Source organism: Chroicocephalus ridibundus, chromosome 8 (assembly GCF_963924245.1).
Source record: "Chroicocephalus ridibundus chromosome 8, bChrRid1.1, whole genome shotgun sequence".
Taxonomy (NCBI): Eukaryota; Metazoa; Chordata; class Aves; order Charadriiformes; family Laridae; genus Chroicocephalus; species Chroicocephalus ridibundus.
In genome coordinates this window covers 20,112,948-20,131,171 of record NC_086291.1, presented here as the reverse complement: position 1 = coordinate 20,131,171, position 18,224 = coordinate 20,112,948, and the positions used below count along the sequence as shown (strand labels likewise).

Here is an 18,224-nt window from a genome sequence, read left to right as displayed (position 1 = left end):
ATCTGTCACAGAGATGGCAGTTTCTGAGCACCGCAACGTCCTTGAAGAACGCATCTTCAGCTGCAGACCAGGAGTACTCTCCTAACTTATTTTTAACTGCAAAAGTCAAACACAGTAGGTGAAGCAGGGCTTCGACACGGTAATGCAGAACACAGGTGAGCTTTAGATACCTAACTACACGACCGATGTAAAAAGTGGCCCTGCTTTAGTGACAGTGCCCACATTTTCCCTTTTCCATGTGCTCAAGATTAACCTCATTTGAGACGCTGGGTTCTGAACTTCTGTTGCGGCCTGACTGCGACTGGGAACCTGACGCTGCTGCAGAATTCCCTGAAGGGCCCGATCAGGATATTTCTTCACTTCTTGGAGCTTCATGAACTCTCCATCCCTTTCTATACTTACGAAGAAAGGATATAAATGTATTTATTTATGCATACACACACACACATTACCTTTAATCTAGCCTAAACAAGTTCTACAGTTAAAACATCCTCCCCAAAGGGTAAAAACATCAATTTCAATCACCGTTTTTCAAGTTTATATTAGAATTCTAATCACTCTGACGCCCATCTTCTGAGAATAGTGAACTGCCAGCACCACGCATAAAGTAACCCAAACCTAAAAGAGAAAACTCCGTGTATACTTCCTCAAGTGTTACTCCTTGTAGAAGTGAATTATTTTCATTTACACTTCAAGGATTATTTAAAAACAAAAAAAACCTTCTTGCATTCTTCTCTTCAGAAGTTAGCCAGGCTTAGGATGAATATGTTTGTTTTCAATTTGTTGTTATTCTGATCGCTGCTGGTTTAATTGGCAAACACTTGAATTTAGTCTTTGGTTTTTGGTTCTGTATTCACCTAAATAAATTAGTACATATTCAAAGATGTGATTATTTGTAACAGACTGTAATCTCATATGACACATGCAAGAGCTCATCTTAATAATTCTTACAGCTAAAAATATGATCACCAAATACCAAAGTTAAGAAAAGTATATTTATTTGATTCTCCTTTTCGTTTGATGACAAAGGAGTACATTTCATTAACAGCAGCACAGAAAAGAACAATTTTGAATCTATGTGAGATGGAACATAACAGAAGACGATAAATGCATAAAGTGAACATGACGCCTTCCACCAGGTTTAGCAGCAACTACAGTTTCCATAATGCACTCAACATCACACTTCGGAAATCAACAAAGCAAACTTGTTCATTTGAAGCTTCTGAAGCACTCCCTGCATTGGTGTACCTTTTCCATATTTAGTTGTGAGAAATACAGAATTCTGCATATATCAGGTTACCAAACATATACATAAACCAACCAAAAAAACACCAAACCCACCCCAAAAGTAGTAAGCCTCAGTCTTTACTGTTGGAACAAGCCGCTCTTTCATTATCAGATATGCTTCATACAAGCTCACCTCTCATAATCTCATATATACATTGCCTACTCAGATGGAGATTTTTTTTTTCCCCAAACTATTTTTCATTTTTATATGAATCGCTAAAAAAAGTGAAAAAGGAATGAGGAAAGTGGATAGGGGTAAGAGTGATTTTCTCTTAAGATTTTAGACTTCTGGGTAATATTTCTTTCTACCATGCAGGACAGTTGCCTCTGAAGTACCTTAAAGTATGGAAGCTCCCCTGAATAATTTTTTTTCCTAAGTGGGAAGTTACTTGACTGAAACACTGAGGGGCTTTCCCCTCAGACAATTTAAAAAAAAAAAAAAAAAAAAGCAAAAAAAAAAGCTTCCAATGTCAGTTAAAAATAACCACTTTCGGAAAATGAGTGTACAGCTGGTTCCCAGCTAAGGTTGTGAAGTTCCATGAAGGAAGTGTCTGCCATTGGAGAAGCTACAATCTGATACTCTCTTATTCCTTCCATTCCCAAGTGTTTTGGTGTTTTGCATGGAGGACTCATTCTCAAAAGTAATATATGCTGAAAGGGAGGAACAATTTAAGTTTAGGGATATGTAGCACCTGAAATTTACCAAGCCATGCAAATTTAAAGCTATTACAGTGGAAGACTAAAAAAAAAAAAAACCAAACAGTTAGTTTCCCTTATTAAGCACAAACATTAATCAAATCTTCAGGCCACACAGCATTAACATGCAGCACTCTTAGAAAACGCTCACGCCAACCTTATTTCTTGGCACTTTGGATACCCTTTTAGCCAAGTTATCTACACATCTGTAATATACCTCACTATAATCACTATGCAGAAAAGCGTACGACTGTGTAGTCATACACACTTGTGCGATTCCATGTTATAAGAAAACCCAAACACCTGCTACGGTACAGTTGATGAAGCCAAGATGCAAAATACAGATGATGCACTGCATAAGTTTGTTTAAATGAGGCTTAATTCTGTCCTGAATGCATTATTTGAGACACACATTAAAGACATGAAAATACTGAAAGAATATCGTTTTCTTACATCAGAAAACAAACCCTTAAATACTCAAATAAATAGACATTAAATATCAATTTTTATCTCCTTTAAGAAATGTTTTAAAAGTAACTGCCACTCATTTCCTGCTACAAATGGATGTTCTTCTGTTCAAAGACAAATTGCAGATTAAGGCATGTGTATATTCTCTGTATTTTCAACTTAACATACCTTTAAAAATACTCATACTACACTATACTTCCTTTAACAGAATAAACTTGACTAAAGTTTTCTGAGGAAGCATGTATTTGAGCAGGTAAAGTGCCCATGTGAAAACAAACACATGGTTTTATATAGTTAATAAAACATGCCGTTTGAAACAATCCAAATCTTTTATCCTTTATTCATCATCTAAAGTATCCAAACACTGTAACTACGTGAAATCGTTTATGAGATTTCCAGTTTTCATTATTTAAGTAATACTTAAAACTCCAGTCAGAATCAGAAACCTAATATATTTGGTGCAGCTCTGGAGTCATGAAATAAAAAGAAGGCAAGCTTACACAGAATCTGTGACAAAATAAGAAAAGATTTGCCAGCTCTTAAGAAAATTAAGATACGTGTTTTTGCTGCTATAACTTTATTATTTAATCCAAAATACCATAAAGCACCGATGTACTTAACAATGTATTTCCCCATCCTCCCTTCCCACCCCCAAAGAACAGTGGTGATGATGAAAATAATGACAGTTGCAGTGAACTCCCATTTCAAGTCCTAGTATTCACTTAGTCTAGGAGGAAAGTGGTTTACTTTTCGACTACACACCACAGGAACAGTTATGAAGTCCACCGCCACCAAGCTACCTTCATTCTGTCCCACACAGCCGAGAGAGAGTCAAACGCAGGGCGAACATCCAGGATAGTGAACTGGTAGTTCTTATCTACTGCCCCACCATCGTAGTAATCAATAACGTAGCGCACTTCTTTTCCACATCGGTCAACAATCCAGTCATGTCTGTCAAAGGGAAGTTCATATCTGGAAAGACAGGTAATAGACCATATAGATATTTTTAATGAATACTATGAACCTGGGAGAGGGAGTGGAAGTCCTATTTAAGAAGATTTATTTATCCAGATACTGGCATAAGATCCCCACTACTGCTTCTATCTTCTGGTAATTATAACTTGCAATTCCAGTTCTGAACCATCTTAAAATTAAGTCTACACCATGTTTTCAGACACATCTCCCTGCCCTCCCACCTCACTGGAAGACCTTCTTTCCTGCCCACGTACCCCATCCATGAACGTATTCTGGCTCTTGGTGAATACTCCTTTGCTTTGCCACCAAACCGCATCAGTGATGGTCCACATGGACATTCCCTGTGTACACAATTAAAAAAAAAAAAGTCATTTTTACCTTTTAAAACAGTCTTATTTAAAGTGTTTAAACCACTATGGTAACTTGTTTTAGTAATAGAATAACTGAATAAAAGAAAGAGTAACAGTAAAAAAAATAATTACAAGTGATCTAAAACAGATTTTTTTTAAAGGTTTGAAAAGTCCCACAGTTTCTGACAGCACTTACTGCTGGTATGGTTAAGTACCTTTGATATGCTCCACGACATTGTTTTAACTTATCAACAGAGCAGTTCTCAGCAAGTCTAATCCAGAGATTTAATGGATTAAAGAACAGAAAACTGTAATCCAAACTGTGTAACAAAGGTCATGCAATTTCAGAGAACAATTTCTACATACAGAATACTTAACTAGTCTGTGTCTTCTAGGAACAAGGACTATACTGACCTAAAACCAACAGTTTGTTTTACACCAGTAACTTTCGGTTTGAGTTTAGATCTCTTATCTTTTTTGCAACATAAATACTTCAATTAAATAATTCCCAAATAGATACAATAAGAAGTTACTTTCTCCAAATCCACATTATACACACACCATCAAAATGCTCATCAGTTTTATCAACATAGTAATTATTCAGTTCTAGTTAAGCTCTTCTGGATAATCTTCCTCCATATTAATCAAAATGCAGGCTCCTACAAGACCCTAATTTTTGGGACGTATCAGCACCAGAATATTTCTGCAAGAACTAAAGAGACTTTCTACTTTCAAAGAATTACAAAAGCAAGGGCTAAACCAAAGGATTTGCTTTTCGTTTCATATGTACATACCCAGCATGAAGAGCTTCCCACTTCAAAATCTCCTTCCAAGCTTGCTCATTATTTTGGTTGTGAATCTTAATGATGTTGGTCATGTCTTCACCTGTTATGTCATCATCCTTCCACCTCCACCTAAAAAATAAGAATTTGAGAACAGTTTATAAGCATTATGGCATAACTACTCCACCTTCCTCATTTTACCTGATGGGCTTTTGAATCAAGAGACTGAAGGTTTTATACAAAGACACAAAGCAAGCGTGCAAACTTCTGGCTCATCTGCATAAGCATCTTGAGAACCACTTAATTTTCTGTGGAAAAGTGTAGTTATCAAAGTTATCATAGTAGAGATCCACAAATTCCAATTAGCTAAATTAACAGCTTAACTCGATCAGAAAGTTATCCGAGTGTGCAAACACCAGCACATCCACAGTATTTGTACAATAGAACAAAGAATTACTGTTGCTTTTAGAGTAACTGCCTTAAAAGTTGATCTGTTTGAGAATGACAAACAAATAATTACAAAAGGAGGAGGAAACAGAGCACAGGTTTTTAGACCACAGGAGACATTTATCATTCAGTTAGAACTTGCCTACATGTATTTTTATAAAGACTGAAAACACCCACTTGTCAAACAATCCTCACGTTTTTAGCAATTCTGCAAAGTCAAGTTAGATGTTCTCACAATTGTAGAACTTTTACTATCAGTTTATAGGGTTAGCATGAAGCCAACTGAGTTTGAAAGCTGGCACCCATGCAATGTTTGTCTACGCTTATACACTGACTTAAAAATTTCTGCACTAGTGGCAGTTGCCTGACATTCCCTGCCATCTTGCTGATCACTAGAGGAGGCATGGCCTTTGAGACCCACCTCATCCTTTAAAATAAAAAGCTGTTTATAAAAACAGTAATTTTTTAAAGAGCTACTTGATTTTTTTAAAGAGCTAGTAGAATAGACTCTACTGCGTAAAGTCCACAAACTCTTAAATAATATCGATGAATAATAACTAATGATATTACTTCATGAATTTCAGACTCTTGGACTCCATCTGGTAATTCCCAGTGTATTTACCCTTTTCTTAGCATAGCATTCCAGAACATTTGCTCTGAAGGGTAGACCCATTTCTTGTCAGAATGTGCTCTAGGAATGGAAGATTCTTCTCTAACAGTAGACAACGGAAATGGTTGATCTGGGGATGGCTGCTGATTAGGAGGAGGCATCTAGAAAACAAGGAGAATCAACAAACTACAGTAGGAATTATTATGTTACAGCATTCAAGAAAAATCAGGGCATAATTAATCAGCTGCTACAGAGATCAAGAAGTTCAGCCTTCAGTCCATTAAAATTATCTTTCTCTTTTGCAGTAAAACTCTTTGCACAACTTTGTCATTTGAAGACTAACATCCTCTTCACCCAAACTTCAACTTTCAAAACAGTAGTGCTTTTTGTAAATCAGTGGGAATCTTAGAGATCTGAATCAGAATTTACCCACGCCACTATTACACAGAATCTAGAAACCACTAACGTAGCATAAAAACCATACATGTAACTAACCAATAGGAAGAGACAGCAAAAGGTATTTACAAACTGAAAAAAACACCTTTTACCAAAAAGATGTAAATTTAAAGAAGAGAATGTTAAATAAGATGTAATGTGGTTTTATACAAATATTTGCATAGAAAATGAGAAAAAGCAGTCTTTAAAAAATAATGTTAATTGATAGAGTTTCCACCTTAGTATCACTGTTCACATTTTGGGGACAGTATTTCAGGAGAAACAAAACTGAAGAAAACATCTGAACTAAACAAAAATTACCATATTGCTAGGATCTATGTCATCTTTCACTCGAGATGCAGCAGACGTCACTGGACATGCTACAAATTCATACGCTCTTTCCTGATGTGCAGGAACATCATCTGTGTTCTCAGTTCTGTGATCAGGACTCTTCATGTGCATTGGACAACCTAAAAAACAGGAAAAAATTGTATATGTTTTGCTACAAAATGATGACACGGCAGGAAATGGGAAACAGTTCATTGAATGTTCACGTAAATACAAACTGGTATTTCGCTTTTTCTTCTGAGCTTTACAACAGTTTTAACTATTCCCTTTCCTGCCTATTTCAGGACCCAGCACCACAGCAAGATCTAAAATTCTTATTGAATTGAATGCACATTCCCCACCCCTATAGCTGATGTCCACCTCCTCCAGACATTCATCTTATCCCACCCTTCTGCTGCCCTTTCCCAGATGTGTGCTCTCTACTGACAACTACCTGCTGCCAGTTACCATCTCTGTAGGGGTCCCTGACCCTTTGTGCAGGTACCACGCGATGGGAACAGCGGGACCCCTGTGAAACCTGACAACTCACAGGTTCTATAGCAAGCACCTATGCTCTCTACAGACAAAACAGCCTGCATGCCCTTCTGGTGAACACCTGACTCCTGTTCACGAAAAGTTCCTTGACAGCTGTTTTTGCTAAAGGAAAACCTCAAGCTTTCACTTGTCGAACCTTTTTTTTTCTCCCAAGTATTTTTCAATCTGTTTTCCATGTAAAAAGTTTATTTAATTTAAGTTTCAAGAATAATTACCACTCATTTTTTCCTGATGCATAGGGCATTCTGAAGGTGGAGATGCCGTCGGATGTTGCTTGGATGCGTTCGGCGACTGACCTGCAGCAGCCGGGGAGGATGCGGACAGACCCATAGCTTCTGGGTCTTTTCAGATCAAGTTTCTGAAGGAAAAATAAGCAAACATCCATAAAACAAGACTACACTGGTGAATACAAGTACTGGTACATTGCTGCATCACAAATGAAAAAATTAAGTAAGGCACAGGTTTATGTAATAAACACTAATAAGGCTAAATAATAGCCTACGGCTGAGCACCTACCACAGCTGACAGGAAACGAGCTGCCGCGGGGCAGGAGCCGCGGGCCCTGCCGACAGCGACACCCGCGTTCGGGCCGCTCGCCCCCGCCTCCTCACGCCCACCGCCGCCGGGGCGAGGCCGCGGGGGCTCTGCCCGCACCGGGCCGGGAAGAGCCTCACGGAAAGTGAGGCCGCCGCACCGTTACACACGCCGTGACCGACGGCGGCCGCGGGCAAGGTCAGGTCAGGCCCGCCCCCGGTGCCCAGACGGCCCGCCCCGGCCCGCCGCCGTGCTCCCTCCCGCCGCACCCGCCGCCCACCACCGCCGCCGTGTCCCGCGTCCTCAAGAGCCGCCGCCGCCGCCTCACCTCAGCCCGGCCCGCGCCCCCGCGGCCGGCTCCGCGCGCAGCCCGACGCCCCGCGCCCCACCTCGCGAGAACGCGGCGGCGCCGCTCCGCGCCTGCGCACTGCGCACCGCCCACCGCCGGCGGGAGGGGCCGGGCCGCGCCTCGCCTCGGCGGGCGCTGAGAGCGGGCGGGCGGCGCCGTGAGGGAGGCGCCGGCGGCGTGGCCGAGCGTGGGCGGACACGAGCGGGCAGCGCAGCGCCGGGCTGCGGCCGCGGGGGGGATACACCGCCTTCCGCGCGCGGTTGATGAGTCCACAAAGCGGGAACGGCCGGAGGGCGCCCGAGGGCTGCAGGTTCTACTTACGGAATTGCCAACAGCAGCGAGTTCTGTGCAGCGAGGCTGAGGTTCAGTCCCCCTAGGGCGGTGTTGGCCTGTGCTGCCCGTCATGCTGTGGTTTGTGAAATCACCATCCCTTACAACTGCAAATATTTTACAATTTTTTGTAAAGGATAGAAAATTTGCTAGCAGCATGAATCAATATTGCAAAGGTGTACACTTTTAGTTGTAATATTTAGTATTGTAATATCAGAGAATCACAGAATGGTTTGGGTTGGAAGGGACCTTAAAGACCATCTAGTTCCACCCCCCTGCCCTGGGCAGGGACACCAACCACTAGACCAGGCTGCTCAAAGCCCCATCCAGCCTGGCCTTGAACACTTCCAGGGATGGGGCATCCACAACCTCCCTCGGCAACCTGTTCCAGTGTCTCACCACCCTCACAGGAAAGAATTTCTTCCTTATATCTCATGTAAATCTCCCCTCTTTCAGTTTAAAACCACTACCCCTCGTCCTATCGCTCCACTCCCTGATAAAGAGTCCCTCCCCATCTTCCCTGTAGGCCCCCTTTAGGTACTGGGAGGCTGCTATAAGGTCTCCCCGGAGCCTTCTCTTCTCCAGGCTGAACAACCCCAACTCTCTCAGCCTGTCCTCACAGCAGAGGTGCTCCAGCCCTCTCATCATCTTCCTGGCCCTCTGCTGGACCCATTACAACAGGTCCATGTCCTTCTTGTGCTGAGGGCTCCAGAGCTGGACGCATTACTCCAGGTGGGGTCTCACCGGAGCGGAGCAGAGGGTCAGAATCACTTCCCTGGACCTGCTGGCCATACTTCTTTTGATGCAGCCCAGGATGCGGTTGGCTTTCTGGGCTGCTAAGTGCTCATTGCTGGCTCATGTTGAGCTGCTCATTCACCAGCACCCCCAAGTCCTTCTCCTCAGGGCTGCTCTCAATCCATTCTCCACCCAACCTGTATCTGTGCCTGGGATTGCCACAACCCAGGTGCAGGACCTTGCACTTGGCCTGGTTGAACTTCATGAGGTTTGCACGGGCCCACCACTCCAGCCTGTCCAGGTCCCTCTGGATGGTATCCCTTCCCTCCAGCATGTCGACCACGCCACACAGCCTGGTGTCATCAGCAAACTTGCTGAGGGTGCAATATTTAAATACCAAGTAGTCAAGAAAAGCATTACAGCTCTTCAAGATTTGCCTCTTTTCCATGCCAGAAGATGCAGTCTTAACTGAACGTGTAACACCCTCCTCCCCAAGTACAGGATGTTGATGTCAGTATGCTGTCTCCCCACTTTCCACCATCACGCTCCACCAGAAGCAACAACTACACTACTTAGCAGTCATTGTATAGATAATAGTTTTCACCCTTTACAAGATAAGCCAAGTAGCAAATACTTTCTCCTCAATGTAAAGCATTACAAAGGACACCAAGGTCACAACCTCAACAAAGCACACAATCTAGGTATAATTTTAGGTGTATTATACTGTGAACTCCAGAAAAGCAGAGCAAAATAAGATACTCAGAACAGTAGACCACCACCTAAAAAATGACAGATCTACACTGTGAAGATTAAATAAATAAATAAAAAGCAGGTTTATCACACCAATACAAGTACTGAAAACAAAGTTTTCAGCAAGAACACAAAGATAATTAAAAAAAAAAATTGGGAGAAAATATAGAACAACTTTGCACCAGAACATGACAAAGAAGCAGATATACAAAATACTTTCTGTATCTTACATTTTAGGGAGAGGTATGTTTCTCACACTTTAAGCGAGACTTGTTGAATTTGTCAGGTCAAGAACGGCTCAGTGAAAGGCATCCCTTGTTCCCAGCCCTGCTTAGTCCTTCCTTTCCACCATTCAGTGCTAAAAGCTGCCCAGTGCCAATACGGAAGCCTCCCACCAAGCCCCCATTGTCCTTCCTCAAGCAGTTGGAAATGTGACCTATATAGCATCTGACCCCAAATAACGTGTCCAGACATTCCCAGTCTGAGTCATTTCCAAACAGTCTGCCTAGTTAATGAGTAGCTTTCTACACCAAAACTGTGTAAAATTAGCACTGTACGACTATCATTGACAAACGGAACTAAATGCCTCTTAAAAGATGAGAGGAAAAAAGTAAAACACGCTGGAATGCTTTGTGTTTTCTTCTAGTAATTCAACCATTGCGTAATACAAAAGGAAACTCAAAGAAACATGACCAACTCCTGTGCTTTGAAGCCAATGGTTAAGATACAAAACAGCAGCAACCTCCTCTGAGGATGCTCAGAGAAACCTCCGAGTTTCACCACACAATTCATGCTTCCTAGGCATACTTCCACTGCACATGTAGAATCTAGCAATAGCCGTACTAAGGAACTTAACTGTCCATCTTAGGATTCAGTAAGGGACTGTGTAGTGCATCACACTTACAATACGCTGACAACTACAGCTCTTCATCCCTAGAGCCTTCACACAACCATCCGGCTTCTGGTATTACAATACAGTGCAATAGATAATTATACTATCCGATAGAAATATTTTTCCTCAATACACAACAAAATTTATAGTTAAGATTCTTGGCCCCAGTGACGTCCTACATAGAATTTCATTCTTTAACAGTTCGGCAACCTGAACAACAGTGTGGCTCAGACCTCACAATCCCCCCTTTTTTCAAATAAAAAAAAGATACAGCACGAAATTTAGGATACCATATAAGCCAGTTGGTTTTGAACTGAACCCAAAGAAAACTGTTCTTTCACAATACTTTCATTATGGGTACATAAGCCATTACCATATTAAGAAAGAGAAAAAAAAAAGTCACAAAATAAGAAACTGTGTTCCTTTCCTTTATTATGAAGTACCAATACCTTGCATACAACATGCAATTTATTGCTTATTGACGTTATTGCATATATCAAGGGGGAAACAAAATAATCATCCAATATCATTTTATGCAAGCTCCTAAACTGTTCAAACAAAGTATAGAAAAGCTTTACAATACCACTGAAATGCAAACAAGTAATTCAGAAATATTTTTAATAATAAAAAGTAAATTTAAACCCATAATACTTAATCATTCGCCTTACTACAACTGATTACTTTTATCACCAATCTGCAGAATTGTTATATTGCATTTTTAAGTTCTTGTGCCGTGATACAGATTGCTACTGCAATCAGGCCACATTACTGTTTGAATTTCATAATGCGATCCTGACATTTTGTGACCATATTAGTATTTACTCCAAACCAGATTGTCAAGATTTACCAGAAATCAGCCTGGCAGAATTTACAGTTTTCGTCCTTGCTCTGCACGTAAGTTAGATATATTTGCCAAGTTTCTTCCTAGACAGAAGATTATATAAACATTTTTGAATTACAGGCTCCATGACTTACGCCTAACTTGTAACTCATTTGTTCCCAACATTTTTTGTAATTTGGTTTTATATCAGGTTAGCTGTGCTTACGTGTTAAATTATTCTACATATATAGGTATCTGTTGATATTAAAGAAAACACTGTTTGGTACACGCATGCTAGAAACAAATCCAGGATGTGTGCATATTAAGTGTGCAAATTATACAGCCAAGCTCATGATTAGCCCTTTTCCTCCTTTCCCCCAATCATATGGTGGATTTCTCTTGTGAAACTGGAATAAGGTTACTATAAACAAAACCCGCATTGCATTCAAAATGTTATGTTCTGTGTCACAGCTTACTATTAATATTTAAATGCTGCTTTCAAACCTAGCAAATTTTTAAAAATACCAAAATTTAAAAACTTAGAAGATAATTTACATGCAACATGTTCCACTTGGGTGCAGATTCTCATATACTTAAATATTTATAGGCTCATAAAAGCATGTCCTGTCCACAAGACAAGTACAATGTTTGACATCCCACGCATAGATTAAAAATAAAGATACACTACAGAGTATTTTATTTGCTTTTATATTTTCAATTTCAGTAATTAGGGAGTTATAAATAGCACACTGAATCGTTATATGGTTGATACCAAGCCACGCTGAACTCTTCATAATTCACTCTCTTAAAAACATTTCCTTTACATTACAACTAGGTTAAAAATTTATATACATCATTATAATCAGATGTCCCCTTAGTGCAGGACATCACACAATGAAACTCATCTCAGAAGAAATTTTGCCGAAATATTTCTTACACCAAACAATGCAATTTATTCTTCATAGCTACCTTCCGTTCTTTACTGAACTATAAAGTGCTTGGTTATTATAAATAGAGCAAGAATGTCAAAGGAGGTAGCTAGTAGAGATTTGTAATGGATAAGAAACTTTACCAAGTGTTACCACCTAAAAGTATGATTTGATGCTTAATCCCAGATCTCTAAACATCCCAAGCAGCGCATCTTTCATCTTCGCTACCATAAAAAGAACTTTCAAGTTGCTTTCAGAAAACACAATGACCTTCACCTGTCCAACAAAGAGATTTTACCCGGGTTTGGATGAATGTTAAAGTTCATAAATATTGATCGCCATTTCCATTTGACTGCTGTCAGGTTCTCAGCAGTGAAGTACTGTTCTTTTTCCAGCTGTCAAACGTACTCCATAGACAGAGGAACTCCACCAGGAACAAATCCTTCCTCGTGAAGCTCCTTGTAGCCAGATAATGGTGTTGTACAGTAGGCCACTGATATATCAAAGAGGGCTGCCCGTACTTTACAGAGTCTTCTACACTCATATTTTTTCATCAGAAAATTCTAGTCCCTTTCTATTTGCTTTATTGATGGCTTTCACCAGCAGCCAACTCTGCACCAGATCCTAAGCTGGAGTAATTGTCAAGCAGCCCTTTATTTTCCTCTGAATGGCTTAGCAGAAGCATCACAAAACAATTTTACTGACTTCTCTATTAAATGATCTTTTATGGAAAGCTTGTATGCACGTATACTTAAACACACACAAGTCCATGAGAAAAAGTCCTCTTCATACAGCAATCAACAACCGACAACCCATTTTATACAGACTGAAAATTTTAAAGAATAAATTTTCATTTTCCACTGTCAACAGAGATATCAAAATACCTAAAGCTTTCTGCTATGTGTCGGTCTGCTGTTGTCCCAACCACAGCAGTAGGAAGACATCTGGATCTCTGTATTGTGTTGTCAAAGTCTCCCTCACCTCTCCTCTTTAAACCTGCTTGAACGCATTTGCTCACTTGTGTAAGCTTTTACTCTTAGGTTAACGTTAGTTCTGCAATATGGGTAATCTTCTCCCATAATTTTCTAAGTAGAGATGAAAGCAATTCTGTTCCAGACACTGTAATTTAACTTTTAGTAAATTTTAATACAAAAATTGGAATTGTTAAGAATTTATATATAAAGTCAGCTCCCCTCATTTTCCTGTGCATAGGATATTTTTCATTATTCAATAGATTCTATTTTTTAAGCAATTAAGTTATTAAATTACTGAGCTCACTCAAGATAGCATGTGTTTGTAGAGGTAGAGTAGGCTTCAGAGATGTAATTCTTACCACTGAGGAATGCGCACAGATAACCCATAAAGCATCTCTGTAGTGTAAGGTGCTCGACTTCATTCAAATCCACTGGAACGCTCACCGAGAAAAATGAGTATTTGAAGTACATTTCCTCTCTGCAAGTACTGTATCCACAAATCAATTATAAAAGCAAATCTTGACATGCCATTCCCCCGTAGTTGTTCTGAAAGTGGTACTTACTCATCTTTTGACAAAAAAGTAAAGCCATAAAAAAGGGAAGCTTGCATTCCTACATACAGCCTTACCGCTCCAAATAGACTCTTCCATGATCGTTGTGCTAATTTTATGTCACCTGGTACTGAAGAATGTAAAAGAAAAGAAAAACAAGATATCTGAGTGTTTTTTACAAGGTTAACTCCTTCCATTTGATATGTCCATGGCAGAGACACCCGGTGACACACCAAGAGTCTGCTTTTACACTAGACAAGGTATCTGTTAAAAACAGAAGTTTTAAGCCACTAATAAGGTAATATTACATTCTAAAGGTAGCATTTATTATGGTGCTGCTGATCATGCATTTACTTTTTTGCATAAAAAAGCAAAAGATACAAACTTGCAACATTAAGTTTTATCAATACTTCACCACAGTTTTTAAATTAATAAAGTGCAATTGAAAAATGGGTGCCTCAGCTATCTAATTTGCTGTATTATAAGCTTTTAGTGGCAGGTAAAAAGTGCCCTACACTAATGTATTAAGTACATGACAACTTTGCAGCCTGTTTACTGCAGTCCTTACTGAATAAAAGGTGTTAATAATTTTTTTCGTTAGCAAGTTGTCTTCTGACACATAGTAAATGCATCAGAACGTAACCATAATACATTAAAAAAAAATTAGAAGATTTAAACCTAATGCATTGTAAAATATTGTTTTAATTACAGTAATTTTGTACAGCAATCCAAAATATTACATTTTAAAATAAATATCCCACTGCCCTTCCATTCTGGATTGTTGTCCAAAGTGTATTATGCAGGGGTTTGGGTGTGGGTTTTTTGCCTTTCAGTCTAGTTTTAACATGATTTTATTATAGCTTAACTTACTTTGCTTTTTTCCCCTATCTGACTATCTGGAAGTCTATCTAGAAGTGAAGGAGATGGACCATTTTAGTCAACGTTCTCCACTGAAAACAAAAAATTTAAAATACTGAAATAGTAAAGATTCGTGCTAAGAAGGGATGAATTTCAAAAAGTTTTCATGAGGTTTGACCTTGAGAGTTGCTCCAAATCATCTTATCAATTTTTTTTTCATCCTACCTCCCAAATAACAAAAGCAGACTTATACTTTCAAACATGTTCTCTAAATGTTTGTATTTACTCTATTTAAAATTTATTTTGGAAAGGAACAAGGTATAACAAAGTGATTCCCTGATCTAGTGGCTTAAAAAGCACATGAAAAAAGTATTTCGTGTACACCTTTAAATCATAACGGTGATAGAAACATAGAGCCTTTGTACGTAGCCCAGATTTTGCGTTAGATAGAATGAAATCAGTATTTTAAAAGATACCGGGTTCTGCACATTAGTATAAAAGGGAGTCTGTCTGTTTCAGCAAAGCAGGTCACAGGATCAGCTCTCCAAGACTGGATTTGCTGGTACCCAAGAAAGATCCTGCGCGCACTCAAATCATCCAGCTAAACAGATTCATTGCTAACTTTCCCAAGGCATAAACAGACCTTTTGTCTGCAGGCTTGTGAAGTATTAATAAGTACAGAGTCCAAAAAATAGAAGTATTAGCAATCCTTGATATCTCCCTTAACAAGGCAGGATTGGGAAACGGATTTGGAAAAAAGCCCACCCAGCTCAAGAGTGGAAGGATGCTTATAAAAGCACGTATTACGCGAGCCCAAACAACACTCCCTGACTTCATTTTGACTGGGGAACTAAACTCATCGCAGCCACCCTGGTCATACGGCATTTCAGCCTCGGCATCCTCTCGGGGTCTCACAGATATCGCATTCCTGGAAGACGGGAACGCCGTGTCCCTTCCCTCACCCGGGAGCACCGTACTACTCGCGGCTCCGACCACAGAGTGGAGAGCCCACGTCACCCAGCTTTGTTAGAGGGAACGAGACAAGAGGAAAACTAATTATCCTACAGAGGGTAAACATTTTATCTTTTTGTTTAATAACAAATTGCTTAAACAGCCTGCTCCAACAATCGGGATGTGCGCTAAAGTACTGAGTGAAAACGGATACTTCTAGCACATCTTACCAGAAGGTACAACAAATAACAAGCCATGTCAAAAAAAACAACAACAAACAAACAAAAAAAAAAAACCAAAACAAAAAACCTCACATACACCCCAAGGAAAAAAACAGAAATTAATCAGTCTCAACTCAGATGTGGTCTAAAGTAATCAAAACAAACCAAACTACACACAAATACAGCTCTGAAAATAATTTAAAAATAAAACCAGGAATTTCCTCAAATTGTATTATAAATTAGATTCTAGACTATTCCTAGACGCCCCCTCTGATGCCCTCCAAACCTTTAAAGTTTGCAGAAGAAGGAAGAGAGTATCTAATGACAAGTACGTGATTTAAAAAAGGTAGTGTTGTGCCTACAGCAATGAACTGTCATTCTACAGAATTACTGCACAGCTTTACAGAAGTTTGGCACAGTTAATTCAAGAATGTTTTTAGTCAACCCCTCAGGTTTCTGATCTGATTAACAAGGGAAATGTGACAAAAACTCCTCAACACTTCATATAAAATGGGTCATTTCTGTGATAAAAGAAAAAGTACTACTGTAAGGTACACATCACATATACAGAAGAATTTTATCTCTTTACAATTAAACTTTGCATCCAGATAGGCAATGGTTAAAAATACTCTGAGGAGAGTTGCAGCACTTCTCAAAGGTAGCAGCAGAAAAGGAAAAAGCACTCCAGGAAGAATTATGCTGATTCCACACATCATTTACCATACTAATTCCAAAAAAAATTCCACGGGCAATTTAGAAGATAAACTATTGCATGTAATCTAACACAGCAAAAGTGAATCCCTCCTATCAAAATCATGTCATTTTAACAATTTTTAAGATATTATGTAGTCTTATAATACAGCACTTCAGATAAAATTATTTCATAAATTTCACAAAATGGCTTGCATTCATATAAGGCAGAACAAAAAGCAGTAAAAGACTTCATAGAATCAAAGATAAATGTTTAGCTTTTCTTGCAAAAAATTAAAAAGTTGTCAAGAATGAAATCTTGATTGTTATTCCTAGAAGAAAACATAGAAACGTGCCAGGAAAATTGCACCATATCAGGAGTTTGGGGATTTTTTCTGTTTTCTAAAAAAAGAGAGATGTCAGTATTCACTGAATTTATAAAACACATTGATCTGAGAAACCTGAGTGAAACACTTCGAACACACTGGTGGACAACAAGCAAGTAACCAGTCTGCTCCTTTCTAATTCCAGTAGTTTGTAACTGCTTAGAACAGACGCGTGGCACTCATTTGTGTGAGCTTTTGCTTTCATTCCTCACCAGACAGGATTCGTAGAGCGTGGCCCTGGGTGCGCAGGCAGTGTGGCTAGGGAAAGAGTAAGGTCAGCACAGAGGTAATACCTTGTTTCCTTAAGAGGAGCATTCCATGGCGGAAATGTGCACTGTTTCAGTGAAACCAAATTATTCTCTTATCGGAAATTTCGTTTTATGCATATGATTTCTAGTCAGATTTTCCATTTCTATGAGTTTTGGCTTCCTCCTGTCCGATAAGACAAATGACTTTGTAGCATCCTTTTGCAATTTTAACCATCCACATCACATTCATGACATCCAAGACAACACTTGAGATAATCCAGGCGCTCTGGGCTGCAAATCCTAATTTCTGGAAACCTTCTGTTCCAAACGAAGAAATTACATGGCTGTAATATACAGGCATGACAGCAATCCTCACCACAAAGAACACAACCGTCATCAGCACACCGTTGATGATGTTGGCCTTCGAAGACTTGGGATATCCTAGTACTTCAAAAAACCACCTGCAAAAGAAGGGTTCGCAGAGAGCAGGTAGACTTGAAGCCATCTCATTAAAACAGGATTTTATTTCTTTCCTTTTTTTTTTTTAAATTAATAATTTAATTTATTAACCACTTCTACCTTTATAATTTCTAAATTATTGCACTGTGTCTTGGCTTAGTTGCAAATTCTTCTGCTTGGCTGCATTTTTTCCCCCCACTTAAGCAGTGTGTGATATCCAGTGCACTGCAGAATAACACATAGAGAATCCTGATTTGAATTGTAAATCATTTGACAACCAGTGTGCATTTCAGTGCCTATTGTGTAATGCACCATAATTCAAATTCTCTTTTAAAATTATAAATACAAATTTATTACTTGTTACTATAGTTTGCACCAATGGGCAGCTAAAATTCTAAACTAAACTTAAATGTTTCCCTGAAAGCAACTCTGGCATTGTATTTGGATATCGTCACCTAGATAAAACTCTAATTTCTAGTTTCTCAGATTTGGGGTTTTCTGACTGCATCTGTTTAGCCTGAAATCAGAACTTCAAAACCAGATGTTGTAAATGGCACTGGATCATGTCACAGCTAGGTATGGTATGCAATGAAACAGATAATTCTAAAATCCCCC

General features: G+C 39.4%; 2 protein-coding genes across 6 annotated transcripts in view; both read right to left on the bottom strand.

Moving 5' to 3' along the window:
- Nucleotides 1-981: 981 nt before the first annotated feature.
- On the bottom strand, nt 982-7,943 carry LOC134519885 (holocytochrome c-type synthase). 2 transcript variants are annotated; one of them, XM_063344635.1, is made up of 7 exons: nt 7,795-7,943; nt 7,148-7,290; nt 6,372-6,520; nt 5,628-5,776; nt 4,571-4,690; nt 3,681-3,767; nt 982-3,423 (listed from the first exon to the last, which is right to left on the bottom strand). In XM_063344635.1, the coding sequence occupies exons 2-7, from the start codon at nt 7,260-7,262 to the stop codon at nt 3,225-3,227; spliced, it is 819 nt and encodes a 272-aa protein (XP_063200705.1). In that variant the 5' UTR covers nt 7,263-7,290; nt 7,795-7,943; the 3' UTR covers nt 982-3,224. The 2 variants fall into 2 exon arrangements, with proteins under 2 accessions (XP_063200705.1, XP_063200706.1); XM_063344636.1 differs by lacking the exon at nt 7,795-7,943 and adding an exon at nt 7,449-7,657.
- A 2,993-nt stretch (nt 7,944-10,936) lies between these two features.
- TLCD4 (TLC domain containing 4) overlaps nt 10,937-18,224 on the bottom strand; it is a 44,443-nt gene continuing 37,155 nt past the window's right edge. For all 4 annotated transcript variants that reach the window (XM_063345267.1, XM_063345268.1, XM_063345269.1 and 1 more), the window contains one exon: nt 10,937-17,611. In XM_063345267.1, the coding sequence (XP_063201337.1) occupies nt 17,296-17,611 (316 nt within the window). In that variant the 3' untranslated portion in view covers nt 10,937-17,295. The remainder of the gene's footprint in view (nt 17,612-18,224) is intronic.

Excerpts from the sequence above, each read along its gene's own strand:
- LOC134519885 (XM_063344635.1), bottom strand. The coding sequence starts at position 7,262 with ATGGGTCTGTCCGCATCCTCCCCGGCTGCTGCAGGTCAGTCGCCGAAC. Across the intron at positions 6,521-7,147 it reads GCATCAGGAAAAAATGAGTG|GTTGTCCAATGCACATGAAG; the intron begins GTAATTATTCTT and ends CCTGTTTTTTAG. Across the intron at positions 3,768-4,570 it reads TGGGAAGCTCTTCATGCTGG|GGAATGTCCATGTGGACCAT; the intron begins GTATGTACATAT and ends TTGTGTACACAG.